At 40.4% G+C, this 20,741-nt stretch overlaps 1 protein-coding gene across 2 annotated transcripts in view; it reads right to left on the bottom strand.

Annotated features, from left to right (window-relative positions):
* Nucleotides 1-20,741, bottom strand: part of VPS13A (vacuolar protein sorting 13 homolog A) — a 221,736-nt gene that overhangs the window by 47,883 nt on the left and 153,112 nt on the right. For both annotated transcript variants that reach the window (XR_012314200.1, XM_073670791.1), the window contains exons 49-60: nt 19,229-19,333; nt 18,998-19,144; nt 10,268-10,396; nt 10,037-10,170; nt 9,619-9,748; nt 9,024-9,256; nt 4,561-4,708; nt 4,130-4,276; nt 2,981-3,062; nt 2,560-2,629; nt 1,725-1,833; nt 1,315-1,428 (exon numbers count right to left, since the gene is read on the bottom strand). Coding sequence is in view for 1 of the 2 variants with exons in the window: in XM_073670791.1 (XP_073526892.1) it covers nt 1,315-1,428; nt 1,725-1,833; nt 2,560-2,629; nt 2,981-3,062; nt 4,130-4,276; nt 4,561-4,708; nt 9,024-9,256; nt 9,619-9,748; nt 10,037-10,170; nt 10,268-10,396; nt 18,998-19,144; nt 19,229-19,333 (1,548 nt within the window). In the remaining variant the exon portion in view is untranslated. The remainder of the gene's footprint in view (nt 1-1,314; nt 1,429-1,724; nt 1,834-2,559; nt 2,630-2,980; nt 3,063-4,129; nt 4,277-4,560; nt 4,709-9,023; nt 9,257-9,618; nt 9,749-10,036; nt 10,171-10,267; nt 10,397-18,997; nt 19,145-19,228; nt 19,334-20,741) is intronic.

Genomic DNA, 20,741 nt, shown 5'->3' with positions numbered 1-20,741 from the left:
GGACTACAACCTGTGTGGACGAACCCCACACTGCTATGGACTGTGCTATAGTTTATCTTTCGTTTTGTTGTTTTGCTAGTAAGGCTGTGTTTACTCTTGCAGGAGCTGCAGGGCTTTATGCCACATAATAAAGCCTGCAGAGAAAACGGGTTCCTGAGTCTACTTCCGGAAGCGGCCAAGCGAGGCTTCTTACCACACCATTTTATTTTTCCATTGACACAGGCATATATATTTTTTTGCGAGACAAGTTTTAGTTTTAAATAACATCATTCATTTGCCATACAATGTAAAAGAAAACGGGATAAAAACGGATGGTGAAATTGTGAAAAAAAAAGCAATTCTGCAATGATTTTTGGATTTTGCTTTTATGGATTTCATTCTGCAGTAAAAATGACCTTGATCCATTATTCTCCAAGTGATTCCAGAAATAGCAACCTTGTCCAGTTTTTATATTATTTTAGTGCATTTCTGAAAGTAAAAAAAAAAAAAATTCTTGGTGTCACTGTGTTCCAAGACTCATGATGTTTTAATTTTTTGGTCTATAGACCTGTGTGAGGGCCTTTTATGTGCCTTGAGTTGAGGTTTTTATTGATACCATTTTGGGTACATGACGTTTTGAATGATTTATATTGCATTTTTGGGGATAGTGTGAAGACCAAAAAATAGAAATTCTGGTGCTCCGATTTTTGCCCTTTTGTCATTTTAACATATAGTTTAAATAATTGTGTATTTTAACAGATCAGAAACTTTTAGACATGACCATACCAAATATACTTGTTTTATTACATTTCTTTCATTTTTAAAGGAGAATTAAATTTGTATATTTTTTTTTAATTAATTTTATATTTTATTATACATTTTTCATTTTTACTTTGTTAGGTTTCTTAGAAAACTTTAAACTGCGATCGCTTAGAACATATACTGCAGTACCACAGTATTGTAGTATACAGTGAAATCGCAGTTCACCTGTGAAGCTCAGTCTGTGGCCGAGCTTCACAGGAGGAGGACTAAGATGGTAGTTACAGGGGCCTTCAGCAGGGTCCTGGCTGCCATGATCACATAGTTTAAATGACACTGTCAGAGACTGACAGCAGCATTTAAGTGGTTAAGCTGCAGTGATCGAAGTGTACTCTGGTCTCTGCCATTACAGACTGTTGCTGGCTACATAACACAGCTGGCATCTGCCATGTATGAAGTCACCTCAGCTCCTGAGCCGGCTTCAGACTCTGCTTAATGATCTATTATGAAAATGTATGTGATAAGTCGTTAAGCCCTTAGAGCCATGGAAGAAAGTTGCAATACAGTTTCCGTTACCTTAATAGGAGATATGTGGAAATCTTCATAAAGGCTAAGTTGAGAAGCACTAATTGAAGACACAGTACTTAGTTCTGCTTGAAGAGATTCTATGTCCTTCTTAAAAAGTTCCACCTATAACATGCAAATTGTTAGTACAATTAGCAAAACAGAAGGAATCACTAAATACTGGTACATTTAGGTTCCAGCTCCTTTTATCTGAATTAAAAGCAACATACAAAGTGCTTCACAACTACTGCTAGCAAAGGATTTTCCTTCTGAAAGGAAAGTACTAAGCATGAAGCAAGAAGCTTACAATCATATCCAGCGCCTTTACTGATGACAATGTGATGTATCTTCTCATGAAAAGAAAGTGGTGCTAACTTCCCAGGCTATATTACTAAACTTAGATAGCAGAATTATTGACTTACAGCTTGGTCTTTAGGCACATCCCCACTCTGTGCAAAGAGATCAGCAAGGGCGTACAAAAATCCAAGATCTATTCGGAGATCCATTTCTTGTATCAAAACCTTGAAGTATCTGTTCACAAAATAGTGAATTGAATAGTCATCATATGTAAAAAATAAAGACCAACTTTTACATAATAAAATAGTGTAACCTTAAAAAGGGAATTTGTCAGTAAATCAACCCCTACCAATCCTCATACATAGGCATGTAGGTCTTTGAAATGTAAATCCATCAACATCTTTATATCTGCTATCTGTTGCTGCATTCTCGACTAAATAGAGATTTCATTCATATGCAAATGATGCGATAAGTGGTATGGGTGTACAGTAACACAGCACTCCCAAGCCTCTGCCTCTGAGGTTGTTTCCTTGCCCAGCACCAGCCTATTTAGCTTGATTTATAGCTCACTGACCGTGAGATGTCTGGCACCAGGCAAGGAAATCAGTAAGTCAGCAATCAGTCCAGCTAAAGAGGCATGTACTAGATGGGGAAACAACCTAGGGAGGCAGGAACTCTGTCATGCCCAAAAAACTTAACACCTAATTTACATATGAATTAAAAGACTAATTAGTCAGAAATGCAGCAACAGATAGAACATATAAAGGGGTCGATGGATTTACATTTCAAAGGCATGCATGCCCATATTTGCAGTTTGATGTGGGGTTTAATGATATATTTCCTTTAAGAATTTAACATACTATAAATTAAATTTTTCATCCTTGCCACAGTATGGTGCCCTAATTAGTTCCCAATATATGGCTATATATATGGCTTTGTGATAATGGCATTTTAACTTACTTTATGCGCGATATTTCAGAATGTCCAGCCGTCCTCATTACAATACTAGTGTCAGTGAAAGGTTTGGGTTCTGTAAAATCATCAACATTTTTAAATAGTGATTTCCAAAATTTCTAAAATATATCAACAGCTGCATGGCTAAAGTAATGTTTCCGATACAGTAAGATTGTATGAATTAATAAACAGATTTACAGATTAATTTATACAATGATTAGTTTCTGCACTTTTGCAACAGTTCAATTGACTACACTATATGTTGAACCGTATATCTGATATCACTTAACCTTTGCAGTACATTGACAAAAAATATTCACATTGAAATTCTGACTATTTAACTCCACCTAAATGATTAATAAAATTCTACACACTAGTGATCTATTAAATAATTAAGACATGATACAAATATGCAGAATATACAAACCTGAGTCCATGGCTACAGACTTTGGTGGTTTAACAGGGTAAAACACAAAGGGAAATATGGCTCCAGGAATCTGATTTTGTATCTGCCAAAAAAACAAATTAAAACATCATAGGTCATTTTTCAGGCTGAGGCAAATCCGCCAAGTTTCTTCAAGCATTAGACACTTCAGGAAACTCAGCCATTTTTTTCCTGAAGCGTATTTTGTGTCATTTTTTCAGTTATTTCTTGAGAGTTTTTCCTATGGTTTTGGCCTATGTCAGTTTTTTTAGAGGATTTTCCCATGCATTGTGTGAAGTTTTTTTTAACTGCTGTTTTCCAGTTGTTGTTTTTTCAGAGAAAACGTCGTGGATTGTTAGACTTGCTGAAAGGACATCTATTCCTTAATTTTCTGAATTTGTGGGGTCTGAGAGGTCAGATCCCCCTCACATTCAAAATGTTAAAGGGGTTGTCCGGTGAATATAAGTTACCGCCTATCCGCAACCAAAAGGATAACTTGCTGATCAGTGAGAACTTTAACATTGTACAAAATGGTGTGGAAAGTTAGATGCCCAACTGCAACCCCATTCATTCCAATTGAATGGGGTTGCACTGTTGAAAAAAGCTGGAAGCAGCGGTCAGCAGCGCCATAATAAATGAAAGGAGCAGCGGTCAAGCTTCTGCACTGCCATTTTATTCCAATGGGGATAAAAGTGGTCAGTGCCAGTCCCAGCGGTCAGACCCCCCCAATCAGCACCTTATCACCTATTCTATGGATAAGTGATAACTTGTTTTAACTGGACAGCCCCTTTAAGACATCTCCTGGTGATATCAGTATCTGATAAGCGCCTATGCCCTCCCTAGCGGTGATGACAGACAGTCTGAACTGTATAATTTAACTATAGAAGGAGATTTAGAGCTCTTTAACAAAAAACGGGAGCTCCAACTACTAAATAAGTCAAATGGATGATGAATGTATGAATGACAAGGTATTAAAAATTGGACATTCCCCTTGGGGACAGACTAAAAACAGAAGAGATCCCTGCTGCAGTTCATATAATGTGGAGCGCACTATAATGGGAGGTGCTGCGCTAAATATCGGAGAGACATTTTAAGGTCTTATTGTCTGGAACACTTTGTTAGTGATTGAGCATTAATGAGCATTTCTTTTACCTGGATTCTGTAGACTTGTAGTCTGATGGACGTCTGATGAGCAGAAGCAGAGTATTCTACCTTTAACGCTGGCAGAAAACTTCTTCTCACGGGTCCTAGTGCCGGCTGTAGGAATTTCATGCCAGTCAATGTGGGTGTGAGGCATACCTGTAATGGTCAAAATAGCAGCATATTGGTGTACAAATGCCAGCACAGGCACTATATAATAATCATTCAGGAAACCTGGCTAAATAATAACATTCAGTGATGTATGGTCAGATAGAATACTAAATATCACTTCTGAAGAATGTCTTCTCTTAGTAATCGCTAAAGACTGGCTGTCAGGCATTGTATATGTGCCACTTGTCTGACTTTAATTCAGGTACATGTGTGACAGGTGTCTCATTCTTTGGCCTTGCTCAGCACAATTGGTTGTTACAGGGTCCACATACCTGTGAATTAGCATCCAACTCAACAATCTTATTATCTGTAGGGGAAGAATCGCTGTACTCTTTGTAGGCTGCTTCTAATGTTTCTGTCTGCTTTACACTTAGTGGTCTCCATCTTCTCTTCTTCTTTGTCTCCCAAACTACATCTGAACTGAAAAGAAAAATCATACATACCCATGAGAAATAAGGGCACGCTAATTTAGAATAACATCCCTGCCTTAATTCACAGCATTCTGCTTAATAACCTGGCCAACCAAAAGGCAGGCATCCTCAACTGGAGCACCATGATCCATAGCTCTACCGGGGACACCAACTGTCTAAGTCCTACAGACATGCACATAGATCCATTGAAGGAGACACTGACCTCCATCAATACATCTATGATAGCAGGTTTGCCAACTGGAGGAACTACTGTCCAGTTGGGCCGAGCACATAATGTTTGGATGCTAACCATCATCAGGATTCTGTGTCCAGAAATGCTTGCAAGTGAAGAGTACATAGGTAAGAATCAATATACAGTACAGACCAAAAGTTTGGACACACCTTCTCATTTAAAGATTTTTCTGTATTTTCATGACTTTGAAAATTGTACATTCACACTGAAGGCATCAAAACTATGAATGAACACATGTGGAATTATATACTTAACAAAAAAGTGTGAAACAACTGAAAATATGTCTTATATTCTAGGTTCTTCAAAGTAGCCACCTTTTGCTTTGATGACTGCTTTGCACACTCTTGGCATTCTCTTGATGAGCTTCAAGAGGTAGTCACCGGAAATGGTCTTCCAACAATCTTGAAGGAGTTCCCAGAGATGCTTAGCACTTGTTGGCCCTTTTGCCTTCACTCTGCGGTCCAGCTCACCCCAAACCATCTCGATTGGGTTCAGGTCTGGTGACTGTGGAGGCCAGGTCATCTGGCGTAGCACCCCATCACTCTCCTTCTTGGTCAAATAGCCCTTACACAGCCTGGAGGTGTGTTTGGGGTCATTGTCCTGTTGAAAAATAAATGATGGTCCAACTAAACGCAAACCGGATGGAATAGCATGCCGCTGCAAGATGCTGTGGTAGCCATGCTGGTTCAGTATGCCTTCAATTTGGAATAAATCCCCAACAGTGTCACCAGCAAAGCACCCCCACACCATCACACCTCCTCCTCCATGCTTCACGTTGGGAACCAGGCATGTAGAGTCCATCCGTTCACCTTTTCTGTGTCGCACAAAGACACAGTGGTTGGAACCAAAGATCTCAAATTTGGACTCATCAGACCAAAGCACAGATTTCCACTGGTCTAATGTCCATTCCCTGCTGCACAAAGTCTCCTCTTAACAGTTGTTGTAGAGATGTGTCTGCTGCTAGAACTCTGTGTGGCATTGACCTGGTCTCTAATGTGAGCTGCTGTTAACCTGCGATTTCTGAGGCTGGTGACTTGGATAAACTTATCCTCAGAAGCAGAGGTGACTCTTGGTCTTCCTTTCCTGGGGCGGTCCTCATGCGAGCTAGTTTCTTTGTAGCGCTTGATGGTTTTTGCAACTGCACTTGGGGACACTTTCAAAGTTTTCCCAATTTTTCGCACTGACTGACCTTCATTTCTTAAAGTAATGATGGCCACTCGTTTTTTCTTTACTTAGAATTTGTATTATGGCAAGAAAAAAGCAGCTAACAGTCTATTCAGTAGGACTATCAGCTGTGTATCCACCTGACTTCTGCCCAACACAACTGATGGTCCCAACCCCATTTATAAGGCAAGAAATCCCACTTATTAAACCTGACAGGGCACACCTGTGAGGTGAAAACCATTTCCGGTGACTACCTCTTGAAGCTCATCAAGAGAATGGCAAGAGTGTACAAAGCAGTCATCAAAGCAAAAGGTGGCTACTTTGAAGAACCTAGAATATAAGACATATTTTCAGTTGTTTCACACTTTTTTGTTAAGTAAATAATTCCACATGTGTTAATTCATGGTTTTGATGCCTTCAGTGTAATGTACAATTTTCATAGTCATGAAAATACAGAAAAATCTTTAAATGAGAAGGTGTGTCCAAACTTTTGGTCTGTACTGTATATTTCATGAGATCAGAATTAATTTAGTTCTAGGGGTTTGACTTAATCAAACTCCAAACCAGCTCCAAAAATTAACTTTAGGAGTCTAATTAGAGCCTGATTTAATATTGGAGGCCTCGTTTCAGGGCCAGTAGGAGTCTTATTTGGGGTCGGAATATGTTTAGGGAGTCTGAAGAAGTATGTGTCTAACCTTGGGGTCTACCTTTCCCCACTAAAAAATAATATTAACTACTGATGCAATAAGTCATTCATAATATGGTAGACATTATCAAGACAACATCTTTACTGTTGGCGTTCAGCGAGACAATCACGTGTGCACACCCAGGAAAGAAGGCCTTTATTGAAAATAGTTGAGTACCATTGAGTGCCATAAAGTATACACTGGTTGGAAGGGAATGTTCCATGTAATTCATTTTAGATTAATAAATAGACCATTTAGTTAAGAATAGAATTCGAAGAGAAATAAAACATTTTTGAATCTTTTTTTTTTTTTAATTATAATGAAGATTCGCACTGCTATCCTGTTTAGTATAGGAAATACATAGGATGTGTGTGTTTTATGGTACCTAAAATAAATAGGAGTCAATTCACAGAGAAATCTTAAAGATTAATTCAGTCTCCAGGATCCAATGGAGTCTGGTAACCATTCCCAGAGACCAAGAAACAACAGCGGGGATGCATACAGAGCCTTAGCTACGTTTATAGAGTAAAAAGCTGATTTGTGTGTGATTTTCTAACAACCTATTTCAGAAGAATATAGTTTAAAACATTTAATATCCTCAGAGAGATTTAGATTAGATTTAAGAAATTCAGATTTCATATATTTTACTATTTGTTCACACTGACTTTTACTAACCCCTTTACGACCGATGACGTATATTTACACAATCGGCCACGTCCCTGCCTTTGATGCAGGCTCCGACACTGAGCCCGCATTTTTCCCCATACTTGATGGCTGATTTTAATCAGCCATCAAGTGTCTCTAAGAGCAGTGGGTGGATCCGATATCCACCCGCAGCGGTTAAACAGTTAAATGCCGCTGTCAATCACTGACAGCGGCATTTAACACGCGCAGACAGGAAGCATGTCATTGATCCCACCCACCTGCAGCTCGGTCACGTGATTGTGGGGCGCCGATGGGTTGTCATAACAGCCGGGGGTCTGCTGAAGACCCCCATGCCTGTCATCACGATCCTCCTGTGAACTCCGGCTCGTGGCCGGCATTCTAGGACATCGTGATTTTTGCCATACATAGTAGTGCTTCGGCACAGGCGATCGAGCGATCGCAGCTTCAAGACTCCTACTAAGGGGACTATTAAATACAGTAAAAAATAAAGTTTAAAAATATATTAAGAAATAAAAAAAAAACAAGTTCAAATCACTCCCCATTTGCCACATTAAAAATAAAAAAAAAATAAATAAAAAAATACCCATATTTGGTATTGCTGTGTTCAGAAATTTCTGATCTATCAAAACAAAATAAATTAATCTGATTGGCAAACGGCATAATGAGAGAAAAAAAATCATAACGCCAGAATTATGGGGTTTTTTTGGTCGCAACAACATTGCTATGAAATGCAATAAAAGGTGATCAAAACAACATATCTCCCTCAAACTGGTATCCGTAAAAATGTCAGCTCGGGGCGCAAAAAATAAGTCCTCACCCAGCCCCAATCATGAAAAGTGAGAACAGTACATGCCTCAGAAAATGCCAACAAAAGTTTTTTTTTTTTTTTTTTTTTTTTTTTACAAATTTCTGAATTTTTTCACCACTTAAATAAAAAAAAAACTGTAAACGTTTAGTATATGCGTACTCATACTGACCTGGGGAATCATATTTCTAGGACAGATTTACCATATATTTAAAATGGTAAATAAAAAACTCAAAAAACAATTGTGGTATTACCCTTCTTTTTTAATTTCACCACATTTGGATTTTTTTTCCCCTTCTTCTAGTACACTATGTGGCAGAATGAATAGTCATTCAAAAGTACAACTCCTACTGCAAACAACAAACCCTCATATGGCCATGTGGCTGGAAAAATAAAAAAGTTATGGCTCTTGGAAGAAGAGGAAGAAAAAACAAAAAACAACAAATTGCCCTGGGGATGGAGGGGTTAATAATGGATTCATGACAGCTATACCAAATCCATTTTTTTAAGATATTTGTCAATTCCTAACAGACCTTTATGGACTTTAATGGTGCTACTGTTAATGAGGTACCAATGCTCAGAATTTTGTAGTCTGCACTATTATTTGCCTCCCAAGTACAGGAGAGCCGATTGCACCCACTAAGCCTTCAAGAAGAATACTAAATTTACTACTGGTTACATGACTCCACGCTGCTAGCTCCCACCCATGGACCAAACCCACCTAAAGGCAGAAAATGTGAAGTTACTGTACCTGGTGATACCAATGTAGGAGACTTCTTGCTTGGAATAATTATTTACTAAAGAAATTCCAAGATTAGACAAGGACACTGCGATCTCCTGCTCCGCAAGCTCGGCTTTTTCACTGTCGTAGGTTACTTGGAAGACGTTTTCATCTTCAGTGAACAGCACAATCCTCTGTAAGCCTTCCAGGAAGGACACCAAGTAGACAATGCTACTGTCCATTCTAAGATATTCAACTCTGTCCTAAAAGACACCAAGATTGAGTTTGAGTAAAGGAAGCAAAAAAAATAAAGTGCAAACAATAGTCACATTTTGACATGAATTATATAATTATACGCTTGACATTAAAAGAATTTCATGGAACTAAAAGAAAGTGCAAATGATAGTTATAATTGGAAATGACACTCTTCAATTCAAAAGACTCATTGACTTTTCTCTAGATATTGGGAACACATTCTTTATATCTATAAAGTAGTTGTTACTTGATAAGGTATAGGTCTAACCGCAAGTGGGGGGGGATTGTTTAGGTTATTATCATTAAAAAAATGTATTAACGTGTAGTGCTTTGTATTTTACGTGTATAGTATATGGAAGATTATGCCAACCTCAATTTGAGTGACAGTGCCAGTACTTGCTCCACATTTCCACCACAACGCTCTTTCACTTGTGGGGTCCTCCCATGCGAATAATGTTGCTTTAGCTGGAGGCAAAGTGTCTTTCTCCCCATTAACGGAGCTAAATGACGCAAAAAAATTAAAAAAAAAACAAAAACATTTTGTAAAAAAAATATGAATTTTATATCAAATTTACTGCATCTACCCAGACACAAAAAAACACTTAAAAATTATTAATAAGTGTAAAAAAAACTCTTTGGTCAAGATATTTTAATTCTATTTATGGCAACATAGAAGTAAAACATTCAGTATGATCTGTCGAAATTCTAGCTGGGCAGAGATCACACATCAGCCAACATTACATTATACACACCATATTCTCGTACACCTAAATGCCGACATCGCTCACCTCTGGCAGAATTCAATGATCTCTGACTTTGTATCATTGATTAGGAGAAAGGGAGCCGACCCTGCAAGGTAGTCGGAGAAAGTGACGACCGTGGAGTAGTCCTTCGGGGTGACATCCACTAATATGCCTCCAAGCTGTGGTGTACAGATATACATATGTGGCATATGATTAATAAGTGATACATTACAAAGCAACAATGAACTACACTAAACTGCAGAATGTAAGAGTTACCTTATCCCCGAGGTGAAGCAACGTGCAGTTGTCTTGTTTATTACAATTAATCTTCTTCGGGGGGATCTGACAGCCTTCAACTTGAACACTCAATTTATTACTGCTGTTCTCAGGCCAGAAAGGTACACACTACGGAGAACAGAAAACGCAAGTTATCGGAAGTATCTCTATAGTGCTGGAAATGTACAGGGATGTATAGAAGGGGTAGGATTAATGCAAAGGACGTGAAAATACACGTGATCAGAATAAAGAGAGAAACACCAAATGCGATAGAGCCCTATATGTTTATGTGCAATGCTAATAGTAACATTAACACTATTTTCAATACAAAGTGAAATAAATCAATACAGGCCTATCTATGACTAACCTTATACATTACAATTTATTAATTCAATATAATTAAAAGCAATAGTCACAATATTTTATGGTAAATTCATTCAGCTTATACTATATAGTATGTACTATTAAGTAAATTAAAGGGGTTGTACACCGATATGCACTTTCACATTGGGAATCCCCTTTAATTTATAGAAGTACTCTCATTAACCTTTTTCCCACCAAAACCTATGTATTATCTTCGTGCAGTGTAAATAAAAGCAAACAGCAGCACTCTGTAAGCGTTAAGATGTATGCAGACATTGAATATATAAAATGTGGACGGCATTACTGCTTTTTAGAATATACTTATAAAATTAAGGTACTTGGTGCAGATATTGGCAAATTCATGTGAGCCCACCAGTCACGAAAAAGTGACCTCTCTCTCATCAGACCCTAAACCTAACATTTATCAAACAAGCCTCTCCCAGGCTAAAAGCCTATAAATTTAAGGGGTAGATAGGATCCAACACCAATTAAAAACAGCCTTAGAATGATGGAAGTGCTCAGTCAAATATCGAGGCAGTCAACACCTTCAATAGTACACTACAAAAAAAATAAAACTGACCAGCACCTCCGAATAGAATAAAACAAGTGAAAACAGGTGAACTGCAAGCTGCTATGAATGCATAATATACAAAGAAAAGAATTCAGCAGCACTCCCGCTAAGATGTATGCAAACATTGAATATATGAAGGGAGGTAAAAGTCAGTTTTTGTAGTATATTATTACAGGTGGTGTAAATAATCCCAAAATATATTATTTTTAGCCCCAAAATTTCAAGAGCACTTCCATATAAAGCATTATAAACCTATAAACGACTTGGAAGATTAGCACCAGTATAATAAAACATGGAGTTTATTGACATATACTTAAAATACAGCATAAAATACATAAAAAGTGGGAAGGAAACTAGAACAGAAAAAAGTACACAGGCCAGTTATATAACATGATATATCCACCATATAGAGCAAGTGCTCAAAATCACTGAACCATAATTATGTTGATTAAATATATCAAATATAAGAATTGGGAGATGTTAAAAAATCAATATCACATAAAGTGCCATTAGCTATAGTGCAAATCAGCTACCACTTAAATAAAATGCTAATTAATAATTCAAAGAGAATAAGCACCACCGTGAGGCCACAAATATCACATAGAATGCATATGGGCAACTGTGCAAACAAGCTACATTATAAGGTGCAAGTAATGCAAGCACCTTCTCAAGGCCACAGATATTGCAAGTGCAAAATATACTTTATACACCGTGCATATGAACCAGTGTGCAAATAAGCTGCCCTATTCTCATCCCCCCAAGAAGAAGCAAGCCGCGAAACGTGCGCATTGGGGTCTTTTCATCAGCCAGGTCATATAATGATTTATTATTAATGATTAACTTCACTATTCTTTCCACCATTTTCTATTTTTTTTTTATCACTATTATTGTTCTTTTTACCTTATTTCATGATCCTAGGGAGGTGCTAGCATGTGATTTCCTTGATTGCACTATATATATATATACTAAAGAACAATAATAGTGATAAAAAAAAAATAGAAAATGGTGGAAAGAATAGTGAAGTTAATCATTAATAATAAATCATTATATGACCTGGCTGATGAAAAGACCCCAATGCGCACGTTTCGCGGCTTGCTTCTTCTTGGGGGGATGAGAATAGGGCAGCTTATTTGCACACTGGTTCATATGCACGGTGTATAAAGTATATTTTGCACTTGCAATATCTGTGGCCTTGAGAAGGTGCTTGTATTACTTACACTATCAATTGCACCTTATAATTGTAGCTTATTTGCACAGTTGCCCATATGCATTCTATGTGATATTTTCTGCACTTGCAGTATTTGTGGCCTCACGGTGGTGCTTATTCTCTTTGAATTATTAATTTGCATTTTAGTGATAGCTGATTTGCACTATAGCTAATGGCACTTTATGTGATTTGATTTTTAAACATCTCCCAATTCTTATATTTGATATATTTAATCAACATAATTATGGTTCAGTGATTTTGAGCACTTGCTCTACAGTTATATGAAAAAGTTTGGGCACCCCTATTAATCTTAAGCTTAATGTTTTATAAAAATTGGTGTTTTTGCAACAGCTATTTCAGTTTGATATATGTAATAACTGTTGGACACAGTAATGTTTCTGCCTTGAAATGAGGTTTATTGTACTAACAGAAAATGTGCAATCTGCATTCAAACAAAATTTGACAGGTGCATAAGTATGGGCACCCTTATCATTTTCTTGTTTTAAATACTCCTACCTACTTTTTACTGACTTACTAAAGCCCTTTTTTGGTTTTGTAACCTCATTGAGCTTTGAACTTCATAGCCAGGTGTATGCAATCATGAGAAAAGCTACTTAAAGTGGCCACTTGCAAGTTGTTCTCCTGTTTGAATCTCCTCTGAAGAGTGGCATCATGGGCTCCTCAAAACAACTGTCAAATGATCTGAAAACAAAGATTATTCAACATAGTTGTTCAGGGGAAGGATACAAAAAGCGGTCTCAGAGATTTAACCTGTCAGTTTCCACTGTGAGGAACATAGTAAGGAAATGGAAGAACACAGGGACAGTTCTTGTTAAGGCCAGAAGTGGCAGGCCAAGAAAAACATCAGAAAGGGAGAGAAGAAGAATGGTGAGATCAGTCAAGGACAGTCCTCAGACCACCTCCAGAGAGCTGCAGCATCAACTTGCTGCAGATGGTATCACTGTGCATCGGTCAACTATACAACGCACTTTGCACAAGGAGAAGCTGTATGGGAGAGTGATGCGAAAGAAGCCGTTTCTGCAAGCACGCCACAAACAGAGTCGGCTGAGGTATGCAAAAGCACATTTGGAGAAGCCAATTTCTTTTTGGAAGAAGGTCCTGTGGACTGATTAAACCAAGATTGAGTTGTTTGGTCATACAAAAAGGCGTTATGCATGGCGTCAAAAAAACACAGCATTCCAAGAAAAACACTTGCTACCCACAGTAAAATTTGGTGGAAGTTCCATCATGCTTTGGGGCTGTGTGGCCAATGCCGGCACCGGGAATCTTGTTAAAGTTGAGGGACGCATGGATTCCACTCAGTATCAGCAGATTCTTGACAATAATGTTCAAGAATCAGTGACAAAGTTGAAGCTACGCAGGGGATGGATCTTTCAGCAAGACAATGATCCAAAACACCGTTCCAAATCTACTCAGGCATTCATGCAGAGGAACAATTACAATGTTCTGGAAAGGCCATCCCAGTCCCCAGACCTGAATATCATTGAACATCTGTGGGATCATTTGAAGAGGGCTGGCCATGCTCGGCGACCATCAAACTTAACTGAACTGGAATTGTTTTGTAAAGAGGAATGGTCAAAAATACCTTCATCCAGGATCCAGGAACTCATTAAAAGCTACAGGAAGCGACTAGAGGCTGTTATTTTTGCAAAAAGAGGATCTACTAAATATTAATGTCACTTTTCTGGTGAGGTGCCCATACTTATGCACCTGTCAAATTTAGTTTGAATGCAGATTGCACATTTTCTGTTAGTACAATAAACCTCATTTCAAGGCAGAAACATTACTGTGTCCAACAGTTATTACATATATCAAACTGAAATAGCTGTTGCAAAAACACCAATTTTTATAAAACATTAAGCTTAAGATTAATAGGGGTGCCCAAACTTTTTCATATAACTGTATATTGTGCATATATCATGTTATATAACTGGCCTGTGTACTTTTTTCTTTTCTAGTTTCCTTCCCACTTTTTATGTATTTTATGCTGTATTTTAAGTATATGTCAAGAAACTCCATGTTTTATTATACTGGCGCTAATCTTCCAAGTCGTTTATAGGTTTATATTACAGGTGGTGACTGTCTCTATATTTGGCTGAGCACTCATCCCATCAGCCTAAGGCCGTTTCCAATAAGCACTGCTAGGGGCAAGCTGGCAATTTTTGGCCTGGGGGGCAAGCCCAAAGCACTAGCCCATGAGTCCATGAGTGGCACAGGCCATCTTTAGGCTTGTGTCTTATGGAGCACTTGGTTAGAAATGAATCACAAATGCTTGGCTTATTGTTAATGGCTTCACAATTTGTATACTTTTAGTTCGGGAGATGCATGTTGGGTAAATATTACATTTAGGGTTCCATCAAAGAAAGGTATGCTTTTGGTGGCTGATGGGATCACATGAATTGGCCAATTTCACAATGTTTGCATAGCATATATCTTACTGCTTACAAAGTGCTGCTGTATTCTTTTCTTTGCACATTATACAACCATATCAAGTTCCACTGTTCACACTTCCTTTATTCTGTTCGGAGGTGCTGGTCAGTTTTTTTGTAGTTTAATGTAGTGTAATAGTGTATTAATATGCCCATCTATCGCTGTCCTCTCCGGTATCCTGCTCTGTTCCACTTCTGAGTCATGTGATGACCATTCAGACTCCTCCAGAAGGGGAAAAAAAGTGCAAAGTGCCTAAATCAAGGTCTCCAAAAGTTCACTGTTCCTCTTGAGAAAGGTGTCCTGTGACAGCGAAACGTGCATCGAGGTGCGCCTGCTACCCTGAGGTTCCCCCCTTCCCTGCGCTCCCATCCACTTCGCGGTGAGTACATACTGTTTCCTACTCGGCAAGTGGGGTTTTCCCACATCCATTCGGGCCACTATTGCAGTGGCGAGTGTGGCTTGAAATTCTGATGGCCGTAACTTCCTCAGCATTTGGGATGGGATGCAGTGAAAGTTTGGGGACCTTGGTTTAGGCACTTTGCACTTTTTTTCCCCCCTTCTCCTACATTTATGATATTTAAAATGTATTTTTGTACTGTATATTTATCTATTAATAAACAATCTTCTTTTGTAAGCCATTTATACTCCTAGTCTCTGTTTGGTTTTATATATGCTGTGAGTAGGCTGTCTGGGTAAGACCCGGTTATCCGGATTTCTAACCCGTTTTTTGGTTATTTGACATGTTGGCTGCTGTTTATATAGAGTATATTAATTCACCTACACTACACTACCATTTACACAGGTTTAGTGAAAAAAGGTAAAAGGAGTGCTACTTTAACCTATTACACAAGTCAGAAAATATTTTCAGTATTTCAGTTTTAATCTCATTTGCAATCAGACAGATATCTTAAAATGGGGATGGAATGAGTTACCAAGTGAATGGAGAGAAGGAACTGCATTCCAAAAGGCAGATGGAGATGCTTAATTATGATTTATCCCACCAAGGACAACATCTACAAGGAGTATGTATATTCTCCTGTGTTTGCGTGGGTTTCCTCCGGGTTCTCCGGTTTCCTCCCACACTCCAAAGACATACTGATAGAGAATGTAGACTGTGAGCCCCAATGGGGACAGTGATGATGATGTCTGTAAAGTGCTGTGGAATTAATGCGCTATGTAAGGGAGTAAAAAATAAATAAATTTGAATTAAGCATCTCCACGTGCCTTTCAGTGTGCAGTTCCTCCATTCACAACAGATCTACGGGAGCTTAGTGGTTGGCGCCAAAGGAATTAGCACCCTATACAAATACCATCCATTAAATGTGTGCCACCTACCCTATGGACTATTCGGAATTAATCACCACGTTTATTAACAAAGTTTCACATTTTTTAATATATATGAACTTTTGTTCATTTTTATTACACTAAGTAATCCCTAATTTCCAACAGCTTAATATTAATGGAGCAATGAGATTTGAATCCGCCAAATTTGGTGTGACTGGCACAACGTAAAATTGGTTTGGTTACTCTTCCCTAATGGCAGATATCTGGGGAAATAAAGGTTATCATGTTGGAATTCAACACACTTGATTATTTTGTTCTGGCGTACAAGCCTCTTCAAGAGATGTCTGACTGAGGCTTCGTGTAATGCACACGCCCGGGCTGAGCGGCGTGTGCGTGTATATGTAGTGATTCCACTGGACCGCGCTGGAGAGTGAATGCCTGGAGGGGCGTAACTAAGTATTCACCCGATCCGACCAGGGTCGCACGACGGCATACGACGCCAGTGCACCAAGGAGGAACCGAGCAGAGGGACCAGGTGCTACTGCAGGACAGACCCCAGACACGGCTGTTGACCCACACCGGGGAACACAGGAACAGACAAGCTAGGCTGGCACACAGACTGGTGGGTATAGGCAGGCACGACTGGTGGGTATAGGCAGGCACGACTGGTATGCAGGCAGGCGGGTATGCAGGCAGGGGGGTACAGGCAAGCACGGCTAGAGTGCAGACAGGGAGGCACTAGCAGGTAGGAACACAGGCGGGATAGGACCCAGTACACACTGGGACTCAGGAACAGAACCACAGACGTGGCGGACAAACACAGCAGAGTGAGGCCGCCCAGAGTGGTGAGCGAGAGCAGGGCAAGACGAGACCGCCTAGAGCGGTGAGTGAGAGTAGAGCAGGACGAGACCGCCTAGAGCGGTGAGCGAGAGTAGAGCAGGACGAGGCCGCCTAGAGCAGTGAGCGAGAGTAGAGCAGGACGAGGCCGCCTGGAGCGATGAGCGAGAGTAGAGCAGGACGAGGCCGCCTGGAGCGGTGAGCAAAGGGTCAGAGCCAGACTGCCGGAGCGGCGAGCAAAGGGTCAGAGCAGAGCGAGACTGCCGGAGCAGCGAGCAAAGGGTCAGAGCAGAGCGAGACTGCCGGAGCAGCGAGCAAAGGGTCAGAGCAGAGCGAGATTGCCGGAGCAGCGAGCAAAGGGTCAGAGCAGAGCGAGATTGCCGGAGCAGCGAGCAAAGGGTCAGAGCAGAGCGAGACTGCCGGAGCAGCGAGCAAAGGGTCAGAGCAGAGCGAGACTGCCGGAGCAGCGAGCAAAGGGTCAGAGCAGAGCGAGACTGCCGGAGCAGCGAGCAAAGGGTCAGAGCAGAGCGAGACTGCCGGAGCAGCGAGCAAAGGGTCAGAGCAGAGCGAGACTGCCGGAGCAGCGAGCAAAGGGTCAGAGCAGAGCGAGACTGCCGGAGCAGCGAGCAAAGGGTCAGAGCAGAGCGAGACTGCCGGAGCAGCGAGCTAAGGGTCAGAGCAGAGCGAGAACCGCAGGAGCGTAGAGCGAGGCAGGGCAGAGGGGACAGGGCTCTGTTCACACGGAACAGACAGGAAGGGAAAGGCAGAACCAGATACCCATAGGGTACTTGCAGTGAAGTAGCGAGTGGACCACAAACTCACAAACGGAAGTACAGTGACAACGAACAGGAGTTAGGTACGGTTCGGACTCTGCAGAAAAAGGAAAGGTACGGACATAGAGAAAAACAGGAAACAGGCTAGAAGAGTATTCAGACAAGAACAGACACAGTAGCAAGATACAGGAGCGGGTCTAGGTATGCAGCCCCTAGAAGGCGGAAGGAACAGGCTAGGAGCGTGTTCAGACAGGACAGACGAGATACAGGAGCGGGTCTAGGTATGCAGCCCCTAGAAGGCGGAAGGAACAGGCTAGGAGCGTGTTCAGACAGGCCTGGAAATACAGCCTCCAGGAAAGGCAAGCAAGCAAACACAGAAAGGGACCTGGCACATTCAGAGTGCAAGAGCACACTGAATGAAACACAATGCTCAGGCAGGGTTTCCTGGGAGGAGCTGGGTTAAATACCAGGTGACAGACAGCAATAGGCCGAGGACGCACAAGGGGTGTGCCTGCAGCAGCTACAAGAAGCAGGAAGTGATCGGGCGCCGCCCTTAAGCAGCAGAAACAGAGGCAAGCAAACAGCATGGAGGGAAGCCAGGCAAGCAGACTGGACTGGAGATCAAGTGCGCGCTCTTGCACAGTGGGAGATGGACCACTATGCAAGCACGCCACCAGGTATGTTACACTTCGTCTTCTCTTCCCATTTTGAAGACATGTACGCTTAGCTGAGCAGAGTGTTCATGTGTATTGAGAGGATAAAATAACTGTCACAAACTTACCATGTACCTAAATTTGGCCATAGACATGAGATATTTCCTGCAGATTATTGGCAGATCTATCTAATTTTACTTGTATTTGCTGTCATTCTTATGTGTATGACGACTACGGACAAGTGATTGTCGTCAGATGTAACTGGATCTCCCTATCGTCTGTATATGAATACCTTATGTCTATGACCAGCCTAAAAAACCACATGTACTGACACATGAAAAATTACAACATATTTCTCATTTACTACAATTATATCTCATAACACTCAGCACAATGAGATAGCAAATCACAAAAGTATTTCACACCGGCCAGGTCCACACAAGAGCAGTAGTTACAGTTCTGTAAGAAGCTGAATTTTACACTTTTCTGGCCCGCATGGCTGGTCAGCCTAAACAATGAGATTTCCATATCCCAGCTATTCTGTATGGCAGAGGAAAGGACACAAACACAGCGGACACCACAAAAATTCACCTGTCCAGAGCCAACGACAACCACTCTCTCTGTGCCCTCTTCAATGATATCCACCTTATAAATGCTTCTATTGGCAATCATGAAAAATGGGGTAAACGTGACAATTCTGGTGAGATTAAAACTGCTGGCATAAATGGAGACCCCCACCTAAAATGAATAATAAAGCAAAGAATTAATATGTCCATATTCCTGTGTGTGGGGATATTTTAGTTAGCCTATAAGTGCACTTACCTGGTACTCCAGGTGCTTACTCTTACACTTTACAGAGCCATGTGAACCAATAGTATCCAATGAAAAGGGATCAGACAATTCGCTGTCAGTGATCATCAGCTGTACCTGTGAAAGCAGCACGCAACACTAAATGACGACACTAAGATGATGACATGAACAGTAATGATAATATTTCCATGCTATTAGATCTTCTACATTGACTTATGTAGAAAGCCCAGTCTATCGCTACTCTACGTGCTACCACTGCGCGGTAGATGTTGCGGCACAAAGAAATTCTAAAAGGTGAAGGCTCCGAGTGAAACTTTCAGCAGATTTTTCAGTGAGTTTACATGAAACATATATCAAAATAGAGGGTGAAAGATTCACGTAGCTGGTACACCATAAGAATTACAAAGGTAGCCAAAAATGTGCTGATTTTTAATAATAAAGATGCACATGGATACGACAGGTCTGACTCCAAACTATTAACTACAGAAAATTTCCTGTTTATGACCATTTTCCCCAAATAAGATCCACACAGTTAAAGAGGTTGTCCACTACTCCAGTTTAGTTCCTGTTTTTGCCCTAAATGCTTAAGGAGAATGCCCATAAAGATCCCCCAATACCCTTTCTGCCATTTTCATGTAGTTGTATGCTTTTCTACTTCACATAGTTACACCTGGCATCAAATCTGTTGTCACAGCCATAACTTCCTCTTCAGCATCCTCTGCCCCTTCTGACAACATTCTCCATCATCCTTTGTGCTGGGCTGCAAGCCAGCAGTGAGCAGATCCCCTGTAACTCTGGCTACACCCTTCCAATTCCTCCTCCAGCTTTACACATAGCCTCAGCATAATGTCCTATCCAGGTCACTGCTGCAGGCAAGTCACTGTTAGTGCACAGAAGTAGCACAAAGCACCAGAACACCAGCCCTGTCACTAATGATTATCCTCTTCTCCCCATAACTAATTATGTTCTATTGTAATAGGATGGATTGGGAAAGAGAGTGATCAAACAGGTGATAATGATCCATTATTTTCATATGTAGGTTGAAAGATAGTCATTAACTGAAACAAAAAGCTGTGACTGTGACAGTCATTAACTGTAACAGCTTAAAACTGGTTGAGGAACAGCCAAATTCAAGAGACATTGAGGTAGAGAAGACTGCTTCATGTTCCAGATCACATACATCATGGCAAGACTAAGCACAGCAACAAGACACAAGGTTATACTGCATCACCAAGATATCCCCCAGGCCAAAACTTCAAAGCAGACTGGTGTTTCAAGATGTTCTGTCTTGAAGAAGCACCAAATAATGGGCAATGATGAGGACCACGGACACTGTGGTTGGCCAAAGAATCTTTGTGCAGCAAAAGTAAATATTGTGCTTACTTCTCTTTGAAATCACAAGATGCCCAACTCAAAAAACTGTCAGAAGCCAGTGGAACCCAGCTACACTTTATCTATTGTTTGGAAAAGTCTCACCAGAAGTGGTCTTCATGGAAGCATTGAGGGCAGAAAGCTATACCTTCAA

The sequence above is a fragment of the Phyllobates terribilis genome, unplaced genomic scaffold, assembly GCF_046119375.1.
Source record: "Phyllobates terribilis strain yellow unplaced genomic scaffold, ASM4611937v1 Scaffold_1__5_contigs__length_1240528914, whole genome shotgun sequence".
NCBI lineage: Eukaryota > Metazoa > Chordata > Amphibia > Anura > Dendrobatidae > Phyllobates > Phyllobates terribilis.
This window is presented reverse-complemented; position numbering and strand designations above follow the sequence as displayed.